Source organism: Hippoglossus hippoglossus, chromosome 2 (assembly GCF_009819705.1).
Source record: "Hippoglossus hippoglossus isolate fHipHip1 chromosome 2, fHipHip1.pri, whole genome shotgun sequence".
In the NCBI taxonomy this organism is placed as follows: domain Eukaryota; kingdom Metazoa; phylum Chordata; class Actinopteri; order Pleuronectiformes; family Pleuronectidae; genus Hippoglossus; species Hippoglossus hippoglossus.
Window position 1 is genome coordinate 5,254,274 of NC_047152.1, and position 25,671 is coordinate 5,279,944.

The 25,671-nt window shown below is 43.9% G+C and overlaps 1 protein-coding gene across 9 annotated transcripts in view; it reads left to right on the forward strand.

The window, feature by feature from the left end:
* Nucleotides 1-25,671, forward strand: part of LOC117772636 (sodium- and chloride-dependent GABA transporter 2-like) — a 119,589-nt gene that overhangs the window by 54,205 nt on the left and 39,713 nt on the right. For 3 of the 9 annotated variants that reach the window (XM_034603945.1, XM_034603938.1, XM_034603931.1), the window contains exons 1-2: nucleotides 15,782-15,866; nucleotides 23,899-24,033. The exons of 1 other annotated variant lie outside the window; for it this stretch is intronic. In XM_034603945.1, the coding sequence (XP_034459836.1) occupies nucleotides 15,820-15,866; nucleotides 23,899-24,033 (182 nt within the window). In that variant the 5' untranslated portion in view covers nucleotides 15,782-15,819. Of the gene's footprint in view, nucleotides 1-1,091; nucleotides 1,124-14,917; nucleotides 14,960-15,325; nucleotides 15,402-15,781; nucleotides 15,867-17,315; nucleotides 17,446-23,898; nucleotides 24,034-25,671 lie in introns of those variants that run through there. 5 more of the 9 variants (XM_034603965.1, XM_034603984.1, XM_034603956.1 and 2 more) reach the window with 5 other exon arrangements.

Consider the following 25,671-nt stretch of genomic DNA (forward strand, 5'->3'; position numbering starts at 1 on the left):
ATCTTTAAAAAGCAACCCTAAGAGCTGAGGAGAGAGCCTGAGAGTCTGGACTGTACCTGCCGCGGAACGAATGGAAAGACAGATGGAAAAAGAGAGAGAGAGCCGCAGTGAAACCGACATTTTAACAAGTCACTTTATCTAACTCAATCTAATGTCTTGAGATCGTGTTTCCTCCTAAAGAAAGTGAAACAACGCTAATGGGGTGCGATAAAGGCTCTTAGCTCCAATACAAATTGTGTCTCGAGCATTTCGTTTCAAGGCCGTGTTTTTCTTTTTGTGATCCACCTAGTAGGGTTTTTATAGAATTTTGGTTTTATCGTTTGTTTTCTGTTATTTGATTTAACTGAAGCAGAAACTCCCATGAAAAAGTTATTTGTTTGTCCGTTTTAAGAGGATTTCTGGTCTGGAACACGGAGAGTAAAAGTCTTGAGATGGAACAGAAACAGTGAAATCAAACTAATTGCATGTGTGTTTGAGTGTGTCCATATGAATGTGTGCTGTCAGACTGGGTTGGTCCTTTGGCTGTCTGCGCTATGTCCCAGTTGGATGCAATTGGGAATGCGGGAGAAGGCTTGCAACTAGTTTTTCATCACGCTTTAGCGTTTTGCCCAGTTTGGAAATGGACGTTTTTTGAATTCCTCTGGTCTTGTGAATTGGTGACATGTGTTTATTTGGCAGGCGAAAGGTCGAGAGGAACAATCTGTGCACTCTATAAATGATTCTGTCTTGATGAAACAACTTTTTCTCTTTATGAAAAAGTGACCTCATCCGAAAACAGAGCTGAAGACAATCAAATGAGGACTTTTGCCTCGAAACAGCATTTTTCATCTAGAAGGAAATCCAGCAGAACACGAACTGGACTGAATATAAGTTTTCACCTCGTCCAACTTGTGTTAGATATTAGGCCTTGACCACAAGGAACCAGGTGGACTACTAAAGTCCTTACAGTCTGTGAATAACTGCACAATAACTTATGATTTACATTGCAGACATTGAGTTGCTCAGACAAAAGTTGTTTGCCTTTTATGTTATGAGGTACGTCAAATGAAAAACTAACATAAAAATCCTGCTGTTTTTTGTAGAGCTCGACCGATGTGGATTTTGGGGGTTGATGCTGATAATGGTGAGTAAAACATTTCTGATACCAATATATCATCTGATATATACATTAAAAAATCCCTAAAGACAGAGACATGTAATTGAGGCTTAATGTTTTATAGTTTAACCATAAACCCTAGAAATAAAAATGGAAATAAAGCACAAGTGCACATCTCTTCTGCATTGTTTGTGTACATACTTTGGCATTAAATCCAAAGTTTTGGTTTAGTTTAGGTTTCTGTTTTAGATCATGTCCTATCAAAATAAAAGTTAAAAATCAAACCAGCCTGGCAATGTCTCTGCAGTTATAACATGAATATTCGGGCTCTTATCTTGAGCTCTTAGTCCTAATTAGTTCACATTTTATCAAGAGTTTAATCTGTAGTTAAAAAGCTTCCAGGGTTCGGTTTGGCCTTTTGGCAGAAAACATTGTGGCTCCTCGAAGGTACGCACATTGTCAACATTCCTGGTTAATTAGGGGTTGAACGAGGAGGTATGTAAAGACAGGACACTCGGCTCAAAGCGCAGTACCTCCAAGAAGTTCTCTCTAGTTCTGAAGTATTTTCTAGCAGATCTACTTTTTTATCTGAGTGTACAGGAATGTCTTACTTGGTTGAACTTGAGGGAAGCCAGCTCTCTATGTCACTGCTCATATAAAACTAAACACTATTTACATTGAAAAGTCATGTAATCACTACAATATGGTTTACTTTTATATAGCCTCCCAGCTTTTATTCATAGAAAACATACCTTAGAGACAAATGTGATTATGCATGTGCACACACCCATGCTCCCGCTCAAGGTCGTACATACTAAACACACCCTCAAATTACTGTTTGGGTTAGCAAGCAGGAAGTAGGTAAGCCCACTCAATCTGACCGTTGTCATGGCGTCGGCCAATGGGAGTTCGGGGCTAATGAGGGAGTCAGTAGCCCGTAGTCGACTGGGACTATCAGTCGTTCTCTGGTCGCTGTGAATGCAAAGAATTCTGGTAAAATCGGCGGTGGACAGTCAGAGGAAAACTAAATTAGGAAAAAAAGAAGAAGAGGAGAGGAGGAAGTCGAGGAGGCTGGAAAGCACCTGAAGTGTGAGTCAGGGGAGGAGGAAGAGGAGGAGGAGGGCGGCTAGTCGCAGCTGCAATAACACTGTCTGGCAGTCCGAGGGGGAGCTGCTCAGCTACGCACAGACACACACTCACACACTCACACACTTCAAGTCCATGTGCCCAAAAAACATTTTCTCATCCGCAAAGACTTTCTTGTGTCGTGTTTGTGTTTGTGCGCACATTAAAAAAACACATTAATCAGCAGCTGCCTTTTCTCTCACCACACAATGCCGAAAAAGACTGTCATTATTGGTGTGTACACAAACACACAGGCCCAGGTCAGCTAGTGCAGCCAACCTCAGACATGGCTACCGCCGCAGATCCACACCCCCACATCTGGCGGCCGGCACTCTGGCCTTGGCCCCAGTTCTCAGCCTGCGGTGGTCCTCTCCGGGTCTGGGTTTCCCAAAAAAGCCTCTCGCCTTGCGTCTTGCCGTCTTGTTGTCCGGTGAACCAAACCGATGACTCTTTGGGAAAGAGGTCAAGAGTCTCACTCTGCAGAGGCCGAGGTCCGCAAGAGGACGCGGCGTGCCGTTTAGTTCGCTCACTTGAAAAATAAACAAAAGTCTGAATCGGAAGTCACGCGGTAGCAAACGCAGATCACGGGCCAAAGAAGATGTTCAGTGTGCGGTGGTGGAGATTTACAGACTGTGCGTGGGCCTATATTTTACAGAATATCAGCTCTTTTATGTACAGCTGCGGGTTGAATGTGACACGTTTTCACTGTGGCGAAGGAAATGACATCATCTGACTCCTCTGTCATTACTCTCCTTGTGAGGTCATTCACATTTTACTCTTCACTACTCGGGAGAATCAACCTGCAGTGAAGCTCGAAAAGCCATAAATGTTCCCGTCTGTTGATTTTAAAATCTTTAAAAAATGTGTTTCCATCGTGGCCACTTCACCTCTGAATGTTGTTGCACTGAAATTTTTTATATCAACCATATTTGCAAGCATCTTTATTAGAAACGAGCAGAGCCAGCAGAAGACGGCTGAACTTCTGGTTTCTGGTCTTACTTGTGTATTGAAATAAAGTTAATGGTAAAAACAACCCTGCAATAAAATGAATTCATAGCAATAGCTATATGCGAGTTTCTCATATAAAGCTTTTGATATGACAATATCTTTGTTAGATTGGCTGCAAATTTTGTATGCATATGCCCAAACCTGCCTCCTAATTACATTTATACTAATTTCCATCAAAGATTGTTAGAGCTTAAATAAAACAACCAATAATCTTCTTACATGAAAACCTACTAATCCTAGGTGTGAATTTCAGGTCCATGGTTTTGTTTACACCTGTGTTGTTTTCAGGTTTTATCTACTTCAGTGAAAGAAATCCATTGTGTCTGACTCATGTGTGTTTTTAGGTGTTTACTGCAAACACTTGCCGCGCTCCCATAGCCGAGAGGAGGAAGGGAGAAAGAGAGTTTAAAAAAAAAAAAATAGAGGAAAGCAGATAAAACTAAGATGAAAGCGGTTCCAGGCGCAGGAGGGAAAACACTTTGGGGAGGTATGTTTATGAACGCAGCTTAAGATCATAATCGTGAAAACACAAGCTCAGGGGGGAAGGTCTGAGTCGGCCGAAACGTTCCGAGGCCGCTGGGAGGGGAGAAGCTGCTCCTGCTTTAACCCTGAACTCGGCTCCCGCTGCCGCTTTTCTGTGTGCTCAGCAGATGTCTCCCACTGATGACACACACAGATCCCAGCGTTAGGCCGGTCAGCTGGCTCCAGATCAGCGTTCAGCTTCGGCAGAGGCAGGATATAAAAACAAGAGGATGTTTGATCTCGGTTCCTGTGATACCTCATGTCTTTATTTTATACAGCACAGAAAATAAAACCTTCATCTCTTTCTTGTGTCACTATATATCAGTAATCTGCAGCTTACATTCAGGAGAACCGGTAAAACCAGGTGAACCCAACCTGTAGCTGGATACAGGTGTTATACATCCACGATCCTATCTCCGCTTCCTACCATTGTTAAAAAATGAAGCTGAAATATCCTGGATACGCTGCAACTCATAGGCTCATGTGGTTTTATATCAGAAGTCAATGAGAGGAACTTTCCATCCATTCCTCAGTCATCAAGTTTCTTAACTACAGGGGTCGTGGCAGCTGTATCCCAGCATGCATTGGGCAAGGGCAGCACCCTGGACAGGTGGCAAGTTTTGAATTTGCCAGGACAAAAATACACTTTACCCAACAGACAACAATGACGTCCATGTTCGCTGGCCGCTGTAGTTTACAAGCCGCCCGTTTCCCACCGTGGAAAAGTTTCTCAGCTGCTCGGAGGCCAACCTGGACCCTGTAAACAGGCTTTTTATATACCGATTATTTACAGGGGGCATTAAATCATAAGAGAGCTCTTCCTGTGTGCAGGATACACATCCATGCTTCTGTCCTTCTCCCTTATTGAGCAGCTTCTTTGTTTGCTCCCATGAAATGTTCTACGATAATAATGTGGCGACTGCAAATCCAGTTCCTCTCGTAAAAAGTCTTAATTGCTCCTCCCGTTACTTCCGTGCGACCCCTTCCTCCCCTTTCAGACAATCACTCACACACAGACACACACACACACACACATTTAATTGTCCACCACAGGGCCAAATGGAAACACCTTTCAGATAAGATTGCCATCGCTTCAGGCGTGGACACCAGAAGCTTTGGACTTATACGCAACGTGGACAACTGCCACAAAGCACTTAAACACAAATAATCCTCCCTTTTATAAACCTTACAAGACCCCAAATACCAATAATTAACTTAATGGATAACAAGGTCCAAAACCTGCACCGCACTGAGTGAGAATATGCAAAATTACATAACAGCGTGTTGAGACTGCAGCTTTGGCCATCGTGAAGGAAAGTCATTTACTAAAAAAAGATCCTTCAGTTATGGCTGACATGTCACCATGAAAAGACGGATTTGTTCCAGAGTCCTTTGGGGTTAAACATGTCACCGCTGCCACAGTGCAGTAGCTTTAAAAACAACTCAGTCGTACAGAGGTACCTTCATGCTGTGCCAACTGTCACCGGAAGCTAGTTAAGATAATTCTGACGGAAAAAAAGGTGTTTTGTGACTGTAAAGATGACTTTAAAAGGAATTGTTGGATTCAAACTCCTGCTCTTTTTAAAGAACAGTTGTCTGTAGTGACCTCTCACACAAACGCACAACACAACAGCCCCACAGTTTAAACATGAAGCCTCAATGTCATTGAAGAAACCATAATTTAAACAAATGGCAGCAAGCAATTGTTTAAAGTTGGAGGATGTAATTACCCCTAAGGTACAATCACACATATGTTGGCTCTATGGAAAGAACAAGAACCAGTTTGCTGCCGACTCTACAGAACATTCCAAGGGGATTAACCCCATTGTTGTCGAAACAGATAACCTGGGCTCTATTAGCTTCTTTTGTTGGGTTACATATTTGTAGCAGCTTGTTTCCACGTGAGGCCACATACCAACAGAGTATAGCTCCAATACAATGAGCTGTCGCAATTGTATAGTGTGTTGCAACCCCCCCGATCGTCACTGCGCAGTCGTCCATCTTTATATACAGGTTATATTCAGCTTGCAAACTGTACCTACATGCATCAAATATGGGTTGTCCCCCCCCCCCCCCCCCCCCCCCTGGAACTCTTTAAGTAAGGGTAAAATAAGGTGAGATTTGTACTATGTTGAACCATCATGATCTAATAAGATTTAAACGGAGATGATCTGATTTATTTCTGGAGAGCTGGAATAGAAACAACAGCACCTCGGACATTACTCTGGGGCATTACCTTGTTAGCTGCACTAAATTAATAGTGTTTATGTATAAAACTCTGTTGAGTATCATTCAGTGTTATCTGATCTCAAGAGAGGCTCCCAGAACACGGGAGGGGCTGACGTCATCGGAGTAATTACTCTAAAAGCATTTTTCTCCCGTGGCTTTGATTGTCCTTATGGGAATGTTGCTCATCAGTGGTTATAATAATATTGGCTAAAACTCACCGTTTCATGTACAATCACAGGGAACTCTGTGCATTCCTCTGTGAAACGCGAGAGTGAAGGAGTTAGAAAAGTTAACAAATAACGCCGCAGCCCGCACCTGACAAACGAGCTGAGAGGGAGGACCACACAGTTTGCGCCCCGAGAAACTGGGCTACGAGATCTATTAACACAACAAACCGCTGGGTGTAATTTCCCCACAGATGAGCCAGCTGCTCGCTGCCAGGGAATGTCCTGTGGATGTCAGGAGTAAACCTCAGAAATGCTCTGAGCCCATGGCGCAGGTGAGGGGATTCATGGAGAGAGAGAGAGAGAGGAGCCGGGGGGGGGGGAGAAAGCCATTAGCCTCTAATTGTTGGCGTTCATCGGATAAAACCAAACAAAGGCGGAGAGTTTGGTCCAGACTTTCTGAACTCTCCTGGTCCTGGACTCTCCCATTTGTTGGAATGAATGATGGACAAGATAATTAGTACCAAATTCACCCCAAATTACAGGCCGTTTCCTCAGTGTTGTAAACTTTAACATCCGGTTTGTGGTAATTGTGTTGGGAAATGACCTAATCTCCAGAATCAGCTAATAGCCGTGACGCTGACTGAAGCATAAATGTACATGTAAGACATCTATGAAACAAAAGGCACACAAGGCAAACACAATGAATACAGACACACCAATTATGAGTCCTAAACAGAAATTACCTGGACACCACTGCTCTGAGTCTTTAATCCTCCAGACCACGGGCCAAGATGGAGCCGGCCTTCATGGTGCAGCGAAGACCGCGAAGGCCAAACTGAAATGAGATGGTCTGGTCTTTGGAGGATTTCCGTGATTTGGATCACCAGCTTGTCCCGCCCTTACTGCTGTCGCCCATAGCAACAGAGCTGTACTGTTGTACCATTGTTGAGTTAGAGACTTATACGTAGATCAAATATTTTGGTCTCATTACTTGCCGCCGCCAGTATCTCTTCGAAAATCATTTTGTCTCCGAATTAATTTTGTCTTCGTTGCCTGGGAGTGGAAGGACGCATTTTTTGGCTGCATTTGAATGAGCCTTCGAAATGAGACAGTCTAGCAACCGTTCTTCAAATGCAGCCTCCGAAGGGATGCAGCTCCTGTGTAACTATTTATTTAAGTTACACTCAGATAGGCTGAACACATGCAAACAGACGGTGTGTGTTGGTGGGTGAGGATTACTAATATGTCTTGAATGTGAATGTAATGGTCCCAAACCATTTCTACTGTGACTGTTTATTTCAAACAGTTTATTACCAGTAAGACCAACAGGACAGTGTAATTTTAAAAAGCCCTCATGGAACATCCTGTCCTGTGGTTGTTTGATTGCTCACTCAGTTTCTTTGGAATAGCATCACTGGTGAAACATGTGACAGAGCCAGTCTATCTTCTACGAGGCTCTACGGTGACCTCTGACCTCACGAGGAGCGTAGGTACTCTATTTACCTGAAGCACATGGTTTTTATTTTGCCTCCCCTGTTATCGTTCATACATCATAGCTGATTGGAGGGAGGTTGGTGAGGTATTCCTTACACAGGGGAAGATTTAACTCTTCATTAGAAACATTCTGTTTTCAGCACGAGTTAGAGAGTTGACCGATGGGTCTATTTCTGTAATGCATCACGGCCTATCAGCACCTCTCCAGCTTACATATGCCCTCAGGGTGTTTTCCCACAGTTACTAGAAAGAAATGTGGACAACAAATGGGAAAAAAAAAAAAACTCTCAAACCACAGGCGGTTACTTGAACTTTATGGAAGCACTGAGAATGTGCAGTAAAATATGAGAGAAGGAGAACGGAAAAAACCAGTGCATGGTGCAGATGTAAGAAAACGTCTGAGTTATTGTCTCATGAGTAGTGACGTACTCTCCTGGGATTCAAGTATTTGTATTTGACTCTGATATTTTATGGTCATAACTTTGATTTTGTAGACGTAGGATTTGGTCTTATCATTTGATTTTATTACGTCTATGTAGGAGTCGCTGGGATGAAGCAGACAGCAGCTTTCCCGTGTGGCTGCACAACCCTGTGGCTGTTTAAAGAAGCGAGTGACAAAGTACAAAACAACATCTCACTCAACCGGGGTCTCGGCCACCTCGCAGCCACCTCGCACTGCTCACGCACCCAGTGTGGCCTGGATGTGAGTCAGTCCAACAGGTTGATCCAGATCCAAGTGGGATGTCTGACCGATGAACACATTTCCCGCTAAATTGCAGTTTTTTGTTTTTCCAATATTGGCAGAGGGGTTCCTCCAAAACAGCTGCATAAATGACCTGCACAGTCTATTTCTGTAGCTTAATTGCCGGTGATTAATGCCACATGAAAGCTCGCACAAACAATCACAGAACCAGTTAGATCAAGTCATTTTCCAGTTTCTGCCTGACTTAAATTACACTTGCTCCAGTAGTATTAGTGGAGGAAAACAGGATGCGAGGCCTGGTTCCTTGAGTTCATTCATCACAACAACCTGGAGGTAATCCCGGGCTAAGCTCTTTACGTCGACAGGTCGGCCCTGCACGCTTCTTAATTGTAACGGTAAATAAAGTGAGACCTTAAAGGACCTGACACCTCAGGACTTTCCACATCACCTTGGTATTTCAGCGTCGGCTTTGAGCTGGGCGTGTAAAAGCCGCGCACCGAGAGTGAGATCATACTGTTGTTGGGGCACTTAAAAATAGCAAGACGTTAATTGACCGTAAAGGATTTTTTTTATTGGAGAGTATAAAAAAAACATGCAGAGAGTGCTCAGGCTTTGATGAACTGTCACTTTAAAGACACCTGGCTGAGGTATTTAATTATGACAAGGTGACAGATTGCTTTGACTCCTTTCAATCTGTCCTAAGTGATCCAGTCACAAGTGGTAAGCAACAAGTTGATGTGAGTGCACCCAAATGCCTCCTCAAGCATCTTGAGATTTTGGGTTGGTCTGGGGTGTCTCGCTGGCACTGACACACACACACAGATTGTCATCGGACACAAGCCTGAAACTCAGACTGGGAATTTGATTTGCATATACAGCAGGGAAGTGAGATCCGATCACACGTGGTCACAGGAGACACTTTCATGACACATTTTAAGGCCAGGTCTGAACAGGGCCTTTGTTATGCTGACTTCCTGCTGTTTACAACACCCAGCCCTGCTAATAAGCCAGGCACGCTTTGAAAAGAAACCCACGTCCCACCGTAGGTGTGCCGTTTGGCCGGAGCTGATAAAGATCAGAGGTCAACTGTCAGTGTCAGGGTTAATGTCAAGATCAGACACCGAGCGGTTTGCGGTCCCGGGTTAAGTCAACGTTTGTTCATCTTAAAAAAAACGAGCTCGACCTCAGTGTCAACTGCTTTGGTCTCGAATTTGCTTTGCACCAGTCAGTTGTAACTAATGATAAAATGATCATGTGTCATTTAAAATAATAGAGCTGCATGCAGAATTCTGGAAAAGTTGACAATCGTGTTTTTCTCGCTTAGAATCTTCTATTTATTTAGTCTTTTGTCAACTTGAAAACAAAGATAACGCAGCATTTAGAGATGCTTTAGATTCTGTGGGAGGAAGTAGGAGCGCTTGTTTTGATGCAGCCGCTGCCCCTAATTAAAATACAGCAGAATCTTATCTTCAATAAGAAATGAGTTCTCATGTAGGTGTGACTCGAGATTTTAACGTGATTAGTCATGCATTTCTTCGTTGAGAGAATGAGAAATCCTTTGCATGTGGCTGTAGGAAAAAGGATTTAGAAAAAGGGAACAGCAGCGTAACAAAATCCTTCTATTTTATTATTCATTAATTGCTTCCTCTGTGAATTCAGAGTCGCTCCGTCATCGTGGGTCTAATGGGATAAACATCTTCTGTTCTTCTGTTTTACGCACCTGCTGCTTTTGGCTTTGTCCTGTGGGAGGCTGCCCATTAGACCAGATTCAATTACACTCACACACTCGCACTTGTGAATTTCAGTCATTAGTCACTGCTGTATCGTTTTCAGCTCTCAGAGTGGTTCGAGTCACTCCTGAGCCCAAGAGGGAAGAAAGATTTGGGGACAGAACAGAAACCTTTGCTTTCATTCTGATGACAATGGAGGAGGAGACTGAACATGTTGTCTTGAAGCTTGTTCTTTTTTTTTTAATTAGAGGCTCAGCCAGTGAGTTACAAACTCAACGGAAACACATGAGTCATCTGCTTGAGTTAAAAATGTTTGACCCTGAGTGAAACATTTGAAAAAGTTTGCTGGAGCTTTATGGTTCTGTTTCATTAACGTACAAAGACGAGATGAAAAAAGAGAAGGACACTTTTAGAACCAAGAAGAAAAATTCTAAAAATTAAAATGTATATGTATAAGCATAAAGGTGCCTTATAAATCCAAACCTCTCCTCTATTTCAACACTTGGAAAAACTTTTTATTAGCAACAGCGCCCCCTGCAGCCACATATAGTGATTCATTCTGTTAGAGTGATTAAGTGGATTTCATTCAGAGAAAAAGCAAAGTCAATCAATCTCTGACTGCGTAGTTTGACTCACTGAACTGAACGATGAATATTACCCATGATCCCCGTCCTCCTGAACCTGAAGAGCTAACGATGTAACAAAGCACTCCAGCTCTGTTCAGAATTCTGGATATTTTACTAGTTTCCCAGCTGAATATCCAAGATAAACTTTGGATATTCAATGACTTAACTGATTTACAGTTCAGAATTGTTCTTGAACTCACTGGACCTGAGTCAGTAACACACTTCTCACAGGAGACTGTCCCCGCTCACCAAATTGGGAATGAAAGCAGCACCATTCTCTCTATTCCCACTCAGTGAATCATCAAACTCATTCTAAAGCTGCTGTTTAATGGTAAAACTTTTCATAGAGTTGCTTTAAGTTTGGATGGGGGGTCAAAACCTGCAGTCGAACAACACACTTGCATTGATGCAGACATTCATGCGAGTACCACCCTCTAACACCCATTGTGCAAATTGCCTCGTTTTCACCACCCACCACTTCCTCCGGCTCGCTCCGACTGCTTCGCTGCACGTTAACAGGGAACAATCAATCGGGGTCATTTCCTGTGCAGAGTGGATGTCCTGTCTCACAGGATGTGGCTTAAGAGGGTCACGGGCACCAGGGACTCGGTGGGCAGGAGCAGCGGAGCCCTTCGGCGTTTCATGTCAGGAAATCTCTACACGCCTACAAAACACTGTACTGCATGCACGTGTGTAATGTATACGCAGGCACCTGAGTGCAATAAGGAAATATGTAGAGATTAGTTCTAGTTCATATAAACCGTGTGTGGAGTCGGAGTTAAGAGCGTGTTTAATGGGATGGGAAATTTGTGTGGTTGGTGCTTGTTATCTCAATTTATAACACTGCTCTCTCTCTCTTTCTTTCTATTATGTGCATTGCCTCCCTTGCTCGTCTCGAGGTGCCGTTCCCCTGCTAACTTCCAGTAATGCCAGGGTGAGAGAATGGAAACTGCACATTAGTGTGTGTGTGGGTGCAGACGGCGCCTTCAGCGTGTGTGTGTGAGTGTGTGACACAGGCTGCGTAATACCAGCGTCCACCACATATTCACACACATGTGCAATACAGAGGCAGCTTCGGGCTTTCGGAGCATCTTGTAAACATCGCATTCCTCTGCCGCCACAGACAAACGAGAGGAACGCCGGATTCCGCAGGAGTCCTAAAATAAACATGTTGTAAAAATTAGCGAGAAAATGCTCATTAGGCGAGACAGTACCACAACACAGATCTTAGCCCTGGTTCACACACTTGTAGCTCTTTACATTGGTGGGGGGGGGAGGAATCAAGGAATCAGTCTGGCTAGTAAAGAAGTTGAGACAACTTTCACACCTCGGGAGGATGTCTGCCTCGTATACAGAGGAAAGGAAGGTGCACACTGGTGTCTGACTCCGAATGGAGATCAAACAACCGGGATAACATTCGTTTCACACTCTCACATTCTATTCTTATTCCAGTTTTACCAGAAGAAGAGCATCTGCTTCAACAAATGGTTCAGGTCTGGCCTTGGAAATTAATGATGAGTGAATTTACACCCTTTTGGAAATATTTCACAACCTTTCAGGGAGGGCAAAGGACGAGCCGGTTTCGGCAGGAAAAAACTAACAGTGGAGCGATTCACGTTAGGCCAAGTTGTTTTTTTTTATGTGGAGATTTGTGTAGTTTAGAATGGGGCTGGGTTCAGATGCCATATGTGTCCCAGGTTAACCTAATGCTAGACTGGGAGGGGTGGCTCCCCCGGAGGTATTTCCACACTAAATGTATTATTGTCAGCCTAGGTTTTTAGAAATGAAGTTGCCTTGAAGAAACCTTAATATTTGCCATAACCAGGATCTTTTATAACCTTACTCATACCACAGTGGCCATGTGCAGGAATTGTAGCCTCTGCGTATTCAGAAATTTCCAATCATCACATACTAATTTGCACACAAGGAACATTGGACTTTCTGAAGTCCAGGGGGTTTGGGGAAGTCAAGTAAAGCCAACTCTACCTAAATGGCATCAACATTATTCCGCTGCAGGATCCACATCACAACATGTTATGGAAATATTTGCAGTTTGCACTTTTATCAGCAGTGTGGGTGCAGCTAATGAAGACACTGACTGTCAGTCCTACGCATGCAGGCCAGTGAGTCAGCCACGTGCTGATCCACTACCACAGGAGCCATCAGTCAAACGCGGGACGACTCCCACTCTCACCCCACGGACCAGGCCTGCGATTATCCAGCTGCTGGCTCGATGCCGTGGACACAGACCCCTGCTCCTGTCCTGGCTGTGCAACGGAGGTGCACAAAGAAAGAGGGGGAGAAAGCTGGAAACTCAATCCACGCACTGTTACATCGCCAAGTTCGGCTCAGTTTATAGTCATGTGTTTAAAATATTACAGCTAAAATCCATGTCACAACCTTGTCTGCGTTCCAGACATACAAAATAAACAATATGTGCATAAGCTTCTGGGATTTTTCTATGCACCTCGGCCAGCGAGGAAAAAAAACATACAGTCCAGTGTGCTGTGGGAAAGTTGGAAAGAGAAACGTCGGGAGCCCGACTCACCCTCCTTCAGTTGGGATTTGCAGCTCAGCACCCAGAAGAAAAGATGGCTGAGAGTATGTCGGACGCAGTCGAGACTGAAATAAAGATGGAGAAAGAAGAGAGAAAGTAGCCGCAGAGAGAAATAAACCAATTAGAAGCTTCATTTTTATTCACCTGGTATTTATTTGACAAGTTTAGTGCCGCTGAGAGGAAAAAAATCTCGCCAAATGAGACGTATCCATGAAAGTGTATAAATTCCAAATTCGAATGAGATATGACAAACTGAGCCACGCAGCAGGGAGAGACCAGGGCTTCTTGATTTGCACGTCCTCTGGGAGGCCAGGCCGAGTTAAGTAAGAGAGCAGCTGCAGCGGGCAGGATACGGAGCCAGCTACTCCCATGGAATCCCCCAAACTCCTTCAGCTGACTGCAGCTCACTCCTGGGCCCCTGGGAGCCCATCACACTGGGCGAAGAGTGTCAAAAGTTTAATTGAAGTCACTTAAAACTCTAAAATAATATCCCTCCGCTAATTAAGTCTTTGACGGTCGATCAGAGACGCACATTTTCCGGAGCGGAGGGATGCCAAAGCTGTACCAGCAATCCCACCCAACCATTAGGAACAAAATACGGTACACAGCCTGAAAACTGCATTCTTTTAGAGCTAAACAGCATTAACACGTGTGTTTTATAGGAAACTAGTGCCATCAGAATGATTTAATCTAAGAGAGATTTATAGTCAAATATATAATATGCAGCAATTCTTCATTAAAACCTTTAAAAATGACAAGACCTCCATTATATATTATGCTGGCTTGTGTACTTACATTATACAAAATGTTCCAACCCAGATAAATTCCCAATTTTATTTGGAAGCGGGACGTTCAATTTTGGTCACATCTTAATTACATCATATCCTCTTTACCCGTGGCTTTTTCTTTCTCTGCTATAACTTCCAGATTAAACGAAGTACGACAAAGGAAAAACACACTGTTACAACGTGAATAAATATACTTACGTTTACTGACACGTTTATTTTTATTCTCTACATTATCCGCTTCTGGCAAATGAAGCATTAATCTTGTGTTCATATATATATATATATTTTTTTCCTCAACTCTCTGTGCTTGACTAGGATTAGTAAAAAGATCAAAATCTGTTCATCTCATTTATATATATTCACAGACACAGGTAGATTAAGACCCACAGAAACAGACACTGCAGCAAACGGGCCGACGCCAGAAAGCACCGTCAGCAAGTTCTCGGTCTGAAGTTTTGTTGTGTCTTTGGACGCCCCGACTGTGAAAAGCCGTTTCCCCCGCAGCCAGCAGTCGGACTGATGAGAGGTGTTCTCAAATCCCAAACCACCCTGAACACACACACACACACACACACACACATAAAAAAAACACACATTTTATACTTGGACACACACTTTTCCCAGCCTTTAGTGGGAACACAGAATCTGACATCACTCATGTTACACATTGAGACAGACAGCTCGTCCCACAGGATTAGTCTGGTGTTTCCCACACTCACAACAAACTGGTGCCAGTCGTGGCCATATATAAACTGTATGTGTGTTTAAATGTGTGAGTCTGTAGGCCTGCTCTTGTGTGTCATACATTTTTTTTCTGCACATTCGTGTTGGTTTTCCCATCAAGGAGAAGGTCGGAGAGGCCACCTGTTGCTGGCTCTGTGAGTCAGAGCAGCGTTCAGCACCTAAATAGCAAGGTGTGTCCAAACTGGCTTCACGGAAAAGTACTAAAAACCTGCCAAAGGTTTCTTGGATGTACCTTTTAAAGAAATAACAGCATATTCTTCGTCTCTGTGCGATTGTTTCTGTCTATTTGATTTTTTTTTGTCTCCAGCTCTTTCAAATTATATCTTACCTTGAACTTTAAAAGCAAGACTAAGCAACTTTTTTAGAAGAAATAACATGATATTTGCGGGTCCAGTATTGGTGTTTACTCGTCCATTAGAATGGAATTTACTGTGTGACGCTCAGGTGTACATTGAACATAAATATAGCAACAGTGTCCTCCCGACTCGGAATCTGAATTTCCAGAAATTTCATCCACATCTGGTCGTCTTCTGTGGATGGAGTTTGCTCCGTATGAAACATAATGACATCCATGTGGAAGACCATGAGGTTTGGTTGAAAGATCTGGAAAAGGTTAGTTCGTGGATCTTGCATTTGGACACTTTTTGTCGCTTCCACATTCTTTTCATTGGCAAACTCTGATTTCACAGCAGAAATCTCAAATTTCAGGAAAACAAACCCAAAGGTATCTGTTGATTCAACAACTTTTCCAGAGCCAGAAATGTGCAGATGATGCAGAGCTGCAAATATTATCATTTCATTGTCATTTATGTTTTGTTGCCTCACAGCACCACATACACAACAGTGCTGTATTTCTAGTGTCCCTGGAGCTTGGATTATATAGTGATGCTCTCAACATGTGCAAACAAACACGATGAAGACACGGACATGTGTGATTTAAATTTCACTCCGTGCACCTGAACTATTTCCCTCCAGTCTGACTTTCTCTCTCTCCAGCTCCCTGTTGTTTTCTTCTCCTTTGTCTTTCTTCATGTCTGGAGCAGAAGATCTGAGTCAGAGAGTAGAAAGAGGTCACAGGTGAGCGTGTGCTCGCATCTTTTTCTCCTCAAGTATTATTCTGTGCGTACTTTCTATCACTCAAAGCAAACATCTAACCGACGTCTATGCTTAGGGGGGAGATATACAGTTTCTGGCTGCAACCTTTCGCACCGTGTTAACTGACCCCGCTGACTGTCTGTCTGGCTCAGCACTCTGTTTTGGTTTGGACCAGGCGAAAGGATCAGTTTGAACATAGAGCTAAGCGACATAGAGTGGATGTGATCGTGCACAGACGTGCAGAGGGAGGTTTCAGTCGGTTTTACCTTTAGCCAGAGCAAACAAACCTGATTCCATTGTACAGTTGAAGTGCATATGGATTATATAATCTGACACCACCATAGTCGTTTTAGTTTTTTACTCAGCAGTGTATCCCATTCACCTTATGGCCTGTTTATTAGGATGGATGCATTAAAGTTCACGTGTCACGATGTACAAGGTATTTTAGATCTACATTCTTAATCAAAAGTGGTGACAGAGTTGTGTGTGTGTGTGTGTGTGTGTGTGTGTGTGTGTGTGTGTGTGTGTGTGTGTGTGTGTGTGTGTGTGTGTGTGTGTGTGTGTGTGTGTGTGGTATTTAATGTGGCTTTGCTGACAGACAGGGAGGAATCTCTGTCAGGGTCCGAAAGGGGAGTAGGAATAAAAACTTTACACCCACACATACATTCGAAAAACATGTACGAGATGGACACACATAAAGACACATGATACTTCAGACCCACATATGACCTGTATCCTCAACTGTTACCTCTGGAGTGAAGAGCACGATAGTTTAAATGAGTTAGTGTTTTGAAAACGGTCCAAATTGAAACCGCAGGAGCTGAGACATCCTGACTTCGAGTTACTCGTAGGGATTAAACTCTGTTAAACTACATTTCCCATAATGCAGCTTAATAGTCTTATCCCATCAGATCCCCTCGGACTGGTAGCGTTCGGATTGCGGATATTTTGATTTCTTTAATGTCTGGATTGAGGAAGGAAGTTGGGATGTGTCGTCCATCTTTAATTGCAGTCTATGCTTCACCCCCAGACCACAGCAGTAGAGTCAAGTTGGATAAATGTGATTATAATCGATGGAGGTTATCACCAAACCAAAAACTGTCTTGTAGCAGGTTGTTGCTGGGAAATATCATTTGTGGTTAATTTCACTGTCCTTATAACATGAAACAAATTGTTCAGCACACACACACCCTTACATCCACACCTCTTCCACTCAAAACACATCCAGTCTTTTCAAGTGCCAGCCACAACTAACCTCTTACCCTCAGCAATCTGTCAGGACACTCCCTGCTTGATTAGATTTCCTGCTGCGCGGGCGCACTGACAGAAATACGACGGTAGAAAAGTGCAGGTCAAAGGGATAGAGGTAGAGCGAGTGGAGGGGGGGGGGAGTTGGGAGAGGAGAGTTTTGGAAAGAGTGTGAGCACACACTGCGTCGTACGTGGGCAAGTCAGCAGCTTTACCGTCTTTCCGTCGTCTCACACTCACTTTCTGTCGAGGAATATGGGTCAGAAAAATACATTCCTGCGTCCGAACGTTCATTCGATCTCTGTGAAAGCAGGTGAGAGGGAGGAGCGGGGAAAGAAAGTGCACTTTACTCCACCACGCTTGAAAAGAGGGGTGAAAGGAGGAGAGGAGGACGGGCAAGCAGGTCAAGAGAAGGAGGGGCACAGACAATCATTAACAGGGTTATTTGGAGCAATCATTTTCATTTGAGCGGCAGCTGTATATCTTAGATAAATTATATACCCAAGTCCTGTGGAGCATCAAGATCTGGAGCCGAGCCGACGTGCACTCCTGCTGCTTTAAATAATTTAAAGAGTATCGGCTTAGATGATGGATTTGATGATGGATGACAGATTCCATAACATTCCCCTGTTTTCCTGACTTTTAAAGAGTTAGGGTTCAACAGCATGTTCTCAGTTTTTCCACCTGCAGCGTGTGTGTGTGAGCGTTACTCCTGTATGTTCTTAACCTCTGGCCCCGAGCCTGTAATGTTGAACTTAACCGTGCACCAGACTCTGTCAACACAAGTTGCTATTTCAGCTTTCTACAGAAAAATGCTCACACACATGCTGCATGCATGATCTATTTATATACACACATACAGGTGTCCAGTCGGCTGAAGTCGAAGTAGCTCTGCTCAGAGGCTGTATTTACAACTTCTTGTCTTGAAACCACCATGACCTAATTCATCAGCCAGCCTGTGGAAATAAAACTAACACCAGAGATTATCACAAACTGGAAACTGCCCTTAACATAGACTGTACTGTATATAAAGATGAACGACGTGTCACCAATTCCGCCCACTATCCAAAAATTAAGCCAAATTATCCTGGATACGAACGCTGTCAATCATGAAGTGCATCAAAGTTATCAAATAACTAATTAATAAGAAACTTACCGGGATAATTACCTGAACATACATCAGAGTGTTAAGAACTACGTAAAATGACAGAACCCATCTTTTAGAAGAATTGATTTGATGTGTACTTTTTAGTTTGGCCCATGTCCCATCCACTGACATGGAGGATGCAGGATTTATGATCTAAACCTGAGATGCTTTGGCTTCTCTTTTAGGGAGCCGTCATGTCGTCCATCTTTATTCACAGTCTCCACTCATGTGAAGATGATGACTGACAAAATAGTTTCCATGTATTTTTGTGTTTCATAGTTTTCATTGTTACTAATGGACTCGCAGGAAACAACACATGCACATTGCAGAATTGTTATGACAGATTTTATTATTGCCTTATTATTAATTGCCTTATACTTGCTATAGCATTTTACCATTTGATTAAATGTCTCACTGTCCTTCAACTATGAGTCAAGTTGCAAATTAGCTAAAGCCTGTGTAACCATTAAAAAGTCAATAAGAAAATCTGTTCACTCCCTGTGAGACTGGAACAAACAAGTCTTTGTAAGTATCAGAACACAGATAACTGTATATTATAATAATCTATTCCCTCTTGTTGCTCGGGGTCAGAACCTCCTGAATAAAACACAAAAGACCAATTTGTTTCTTCAGCTTCAGTGACAAACGTGTTGTTCTCGTCTTCTTCATCTTCACCTTCGTCGTGATTGTGTTTCCGTTGTGTGTTAAACATTGCTGGTGGAACTCTTTTCTCTGGGTGACGTCCATCCATCCATTATCTAAACCGCTTTGATATTGGGCCTGAGGTGAAATACACCCAGATTGGCAGCATCGCTAAAAAACTAGGGCAAGATTCTGGATTAGTCAAAACAAAATCGAGGATCAATAACAAAAAGTTATCTTTGTGATACAGAGGCAGAGTAATCTTTCAAGGACAGTTGGTTTCCCCACTGTTCACATGTCTTGTAGCTCACAGCAGTTTGTTGAGCGTCTCCTGAGACAAACTTTTTTTTTATCCTTTGAAATTTTGCTCACAAGATCAGAAGCAATTTATTTATTCACTTTAATCTAATAAAATGTTCCATCTTCTAATTCTTGCAGGATTTCTTTAAGAAGTTTTAGAGCTTCAGTGCTGTTGCTGCCGTGCACGAAACTGACAGTGCCGGGACTTTGTCGTGGCTACATCCCTAAATGCATTCTGACGTGTTTAGTACTCGGTTGATGTAGAGGTGCGATGGTATGTGAGACAGCTGATAGAGACATGTGCAGAAAGCCCCATGTGACCCGCAGCCGGCGGAGTTGTTGATGTTAAACGTCTCGGTGACATGATCCATGTTGCCGCTCTGATGTTTGGCCTGTATCGTATGTAATGAGATAGTGATAACATGTCTGGGTCGCTGCGTGTCTGCTTTGGAGGTCAGGGATCGTGTGTTTAAGATAAATCTTTTTCCATGAATGTTGTTTTCTGTGATTTCTGGTTTTAGGGCGACTAATGTACACAAATCAAATACATGGTTTCGGCCGTTCTGGTCATTCTGGTTCTATACTGGCAGCCTGGCCGCTGCCTCTGGGCACTGACCTACTTCTCCAAAAGCTCACTGTCCTTCTAGGCCACTGACAATGATTTATCTGTGAACAGAGTGTGTGTGTTGTGGGTTGGTGGCTCGTGAGTGTGTCAGTGTGTCAGAGAGCACTGGGCTTTCTCACAGGGGCGGGTGACATATTTTGCCTGCGAGCTCAGCTTAGAGATTGTCTGTCATCAATCCCCCTCGAACATACAGTACTGTACGTAGAGAGTGTGTTGACACATGCAACAGAGATGGCTCTTGTGGCGGCCGTCCTCCGCGGAGCCACACCCCTCCACAGTGTACTGTACCGTAACTCAGCCAGACAAGGAAGCCCCCGGAAGCTGACCTTTCTCCTGGAGGTCAGTGACCATGTGACCCAGACACACAACAACAGGAAGTGCTCCTTTTTCCCTTTCGCTAAATCAGGCCAACCAGACGCTGATCCCGCACGCTCATCTCCACATGCCAGCGACTACAGCACGCCATCATTACTGAGGCACACAACCTCACCACCAGCTGGCCCGGCCGCAAGAAAACACAAACAAGCCGACTCCGATATATGGGTGTCTTGTTATTAATCGCACCCACTGGCTTCTTCTTCTTTTTTTCTCTTCCTGTATCAGTATCGTGTTTTTGCCCTTTGGAAATGCAAAGAATGCTTGAATAAACACAACCAGACCCTCGCACATGACAAATGTCTAAAGCTGAGTGGACTTTTGACCTGCAAATCCAATAACATTCTTTCAAGTGGGGAAGCCAAGTCCATAAGAGGAATTCCCACCTGACACCGAATAAACAGCCGGAGTCGAGGGCCGGCACACTGATGGACAGGAGGCCGGATAACTGAATAAGACCCGGCCATGTCGACAGCATTTTCACAGCAGGTCATACTCAGAGTGAGCAATAATCTAATTGATACATGTAGCGCATCAACTAGAGACGGACCAATACCTGGACTTTGTGTATACATAAACTGTATTTGCCAGTACAGTGTACTGAGCCACACTAGTGCCACCCCCTTCACTTTGTCTAATGCTACACAACCGGAAATCACTTCTCTTCTGCTTTGGAGCGAAGAAGTGATTTCTGGGGGGAAGAAAATCCCAGTTTTATAGTAAACTCATTTAAAGACGTGGTATCGATGCCTGATCCCGGTATATCCGTGCAGTATCAGAGGCATTTCCGATGCTGTTATCAGAACATGAAAACATCATAATCAGTTTATTGTCCATGTAAATGTAGTCCACGTGTTTTTATTTTTATACTTTCTCCTAGTTTTGCATCAAACTTTGGGCAAAAATCGTCCATATCCAATTGAAGTACAATTTCGTCTACATTTCAAAGAATCCAAATGGGTGTGTTTAGTTTGTTCTGCCATTTGTAAACGGGGGTATTAGCGCGGTGGGAACACGATCCTGGAGGCTGGGGAGCGTCAGAAGCCATTAAAGGAAGGTGAGGAAAAACAGAGCGCAGCCTCTGGACAGTATCACTGTGAGTGCAGGGAGGAGAGGAATGAGAGGTTACAGTGGAGGTTGAAAAAAGAGCGAATCCCCACTGCCCTGCAGGACTGGAGAGGACACGCTGTATCTAACATGTAAAAGATAGAGTAGCAGATATAAAGGAAATGTGAGAGTTGTCCAGTTGGACTTCTGGCGGAGAAAGAATTAATAATATTTTGAAGTCAATTGGACATGTGTTGGGGAATGGAACCACCCGTCTGGCAGAGCAGGTTCGTTGACACAATCACGATTACCGTTAAGGCCACGCCGGGCCAGAGAAGCGTCATTCAAAAAGGCGCCCGTATTAAAGAACAACAACGCCATAACATGAAACATGTCAGCAGATGTCTCGCTGCTGAGTGTTAAACTGCGAAGTGCAGAGTTCATTCCTGAAGTGAGGCGGAACCGGCCCTCGTGGTGAAGTCATGGTTGCTTCCAGGATGAGGACATGCAAACAGCTGCAGCCTCTGACCTCGTCCGCTGGCCCTCACCACTGCAGCAGTGCTTACACACTCCCAATGTAATGCTGCGAGAACGCCGGCTTGGCACCCGGAGCTGACATTGCCACACGCTAATGCAATGACAAAAAAGGAAAAAAATATCATGTGCGTGTGATTAGGGAAGCGTTTAAACACACACGCTCGTGTTCTTGCAGAAAAAGAGGTTGTTATGTGAAACCACCATGTAAATCACCTTCAGTTGACCACTAACTCTCCAAGTCATCGTCCCTTCAAGTGCGGCCAGCGCGACCAACCTGACTCTGTGCCGTTCTGTTACCGGCAACTTCTCAACCCCCTCCACCCGTCGCTGACAATCACACTGTCAGCGTTTAAACAGACACAGACACACACACATAAAGACACAGCGACACGCAGAGCGCAGATTGTGTCCAGATGTCTAATTGGAGAGACATAAATAGCCTAACAATGGCGACGGGGGAGAGTCACAGAGTCAAGCTGGATCAGATGAGAGGCTCGTGGCTGCCTGCCTGTATGGATTAAACATGAATCACACATTCACACGAGCACGCCGACCCATCAGTTTACTTTGCATGATTCTACAACCAGCATAATTTAAATTTGACCTCAGCATTGCACTTCATAGACCCCTGAAAACAGGATTTCACAGGTGCGTAGATATTTATATTTATATTTATATATTTAGGGCTTAAGTAACCCTAAGCATCATGTATAACACTCCAGCTGATCCGTGTCATCATGACTCTGCAGGTCTGGTCTCATAAGATGACTGACAATGACAACTTACCAGTGAGGCCACTGTTTTCCATCTCAGCCAACGGCACAGACAAAACTGTTTCAGGTGAAAGAACCAAAACTTTATGAGCACAAAATATTCCGCGCATACATAGACAACATGGCTCACAGGGAGAAGCAAACTGAAAAAACAGGTTTCAGAACCAATAAATCTAAACTGAGCAGCGTGATAAAGCAGGTACTCTCTTTTATTTAAACCCCAGCCCGTCACACTGGGTGCAGATTCACTCCAGCTGATGTGTATCATCATGACTCTGCAGGTCTGGTTTCATAAGATGACTGACAATGACTAAGCAACTTACCAACTAAGTTTCTGATTCAAACTTTACACTACATCTGGATTGGTGCTCAGAACCAGGCCCCGTGTGAGGCCACTGTTTTCCATCTCAGCCAAAGGCTGAAAGAACCAAAACTTTTCACAAAATATTCCGCGAACCAACAAATCCAAATTGAGCAGCGTGATAATAGTTACTCTCTTTTATTTAAACCCCAGCCCATCACACTGGGTGCAGATTATAAAACATATAACTGAAGTCACTTAATACTCTAATAATACTATAAAAAGAACATAGAATTTGCATTTGCAGTTATTTGTATTAAACCAACTGTAAAACTCCTGGACACTGGATTTAACTACATTTGACATTCTGCTTATAACAGCTACAGAAATTGCACATACACACACGCAGACGTGGAAAGTGCATCTTCGCATGGTTACGAACGCTCAGGGGTCAGCTGGGTTATCTCTGGAACCAGCCGACTAATGTTGCAGGGAGGTTCTCACAGATTGTATCTGGACGGGAGACAATGAACTCTCTCAGAGCTCCCCATTAAAAAGCTGCATGGCTGGACTTTCTCTGCCCGTGTCAGACTCCCTCCTGTTAAATGGGATTACCAGCGGTTGCTACTTTTTAAAGGCACCCGCTCCCAGATACCTCCTTGAACCTATGAAAACAATCTGTGAGAGCGAGCCCTGTGTACTGATGCACAGCTGGGTTTTCTCAGCTGGGCACATTTGATACACCCTCTTCTTCTTGTTAGGCAGAAACTTGTCAGTGAAGAACGGGGCTCCCTCAAATCAAATGTGTGTGATGGCAAGAGGGAGAGCAACAGGTCTGCTTGTACTTAGACTGATAGACAGAGAAAGAGGGTGATTTGTATGGCAGCGGAAAATGATTGATGTCAAGGGTCAGGTAGGAGAGAGGGAGGTCAGGACCTGCTCCTCATGGGGAAGTGCACTTTCAATGAAGTTTGGAAATCCAACCAACAGTAAACTGTCTATATTCTGCCATGTTTCAGGCGATGCACGATGGGAGTCGACACAGTGGAATCCCTCATGCTGAGCGACCCCAACAGGCGCCAGGTATTTCCCAGCTCCGTTCCAAACCGGGTCTCCGACAAACCTCCTCTTCTGTCTCCAGTACCAGCACCAGAGTAAGCAGCAGCTCCTTTATGGACAGCAGTCATGCATCAAACTTAACTTGAGCCTCAAGAACCCTGAAAATAGAAATGGATTTTCATTCACATTTCCAATGGTTTTCCACTTTCTTTAACATTGCCAGATAGGGCGTTTTCTGAAACATCACATATGAATGTTAAAACAAAACATATCCTCGTATAGGATTGTGTCACAGTGAATCATACAACATATTTATCGTATCACGGCATGATTTTAATATTAGTTTGACACAGTAATGGAGCCGAATCCACAGCTGTAACCTGCTCCTGTTAGCTCACTTCTACAGATGTGTTTTCATGTCCCACTCAACAGCAAGCTGCACTACTCTTAAATCTGGGTCATGTCAGTGAAAAACCGACAGGAGAGCTGACGGCCACATGGAGTCGGGGAAGAAATGATGAATGGGTGATATAAGGAAGAGGCTCTTGGCTAATGGGAGCAGGATGTTTTCTGAAAGAGAGAAGAGAGCAAGAAGTTGAGGACAGATAAAGATAGATTCCCTCCTCGGTCCCTCTGACGTGGCGAGACAAATACTGAGAGTAAGAGAAGAGAGAGGACGGACAACCTGCCAGATGTCATCTGGAAAACATTTTTTTTTTCTCTCCCTCCTCGACAGATGTGGTGTCGCATCTGAGGAGAGGAGCTGAGACGAGGGGAGGAAATCAGAGAAAGGAAAGAGACAAGGAAGGAGGAGGTAAACGGGGGGGGAAAGAGGAGAAAACACGGCGCGATCACATGTCATTGTATTTATCGTCATTATTCTCCCTGGATGGGAAATAAAGGCATTCCTGTGACCACCACGGGAGCATGGACGCCCCCCCGATAATCCTCACTTTATTGACACCAGGTGCTGGGGTGCAAGAGGCTACAACACAGGACACACAGCCTGCGTTTGCTTGTTGGTGACGGTTAACTCCGGCTTTCACGTGTCCGCTGCCAGCTCTGTCTCTCTACACTGAGATGACCTTTGACAATGACCATCAATAATAAAAAAATCATCCATCGTTAAAGAGAGTCAGGAGGTGGAACCAGAAAAAAGCAAGAAAACAAGGATGTGTCAGAGGGAAAGAGCCGCCTGGAAAACTACTGCTCTTCACCCTGGACACTGACACCATAGTAAAATATGTCATGTTTATGTAATGCTACTGGTATGATGTCAATATGACTATACTCAGATCTTTTAAAGCCATATGTTTACTGGGAATCTGACCTCACATGTGACACACAATATTTCTTCCATCCTTACAAAATAAATACTTAAATTTATATTAATTCAAGGCAAGTTACTATTTTGGGAAAATCTGACTGTATGTCGATGTATCATCAGCAGAGTCCCTTCCATCTTCCACCTGTTCCAAATCACACCGGTCACGCCGTCTTAAACCTCTGCTGCAATGAGCACAACCGCGTGACCAGTCGATAACCGTGAAACTGTTCCCATGGCTGACATCTCCTCGGCCGTCATCGTGACTGGCACCTTAAAGCATCTGGCACTGGCACCCCATATCAGCATTCGGGACATACCGAAGGAGCAGCACGGCACATTTTTCCAAAAGACAAAACCAGAACCACATGGCGGAGATTTCTTTCTAAGAAACTACCCCTGTGGAAAG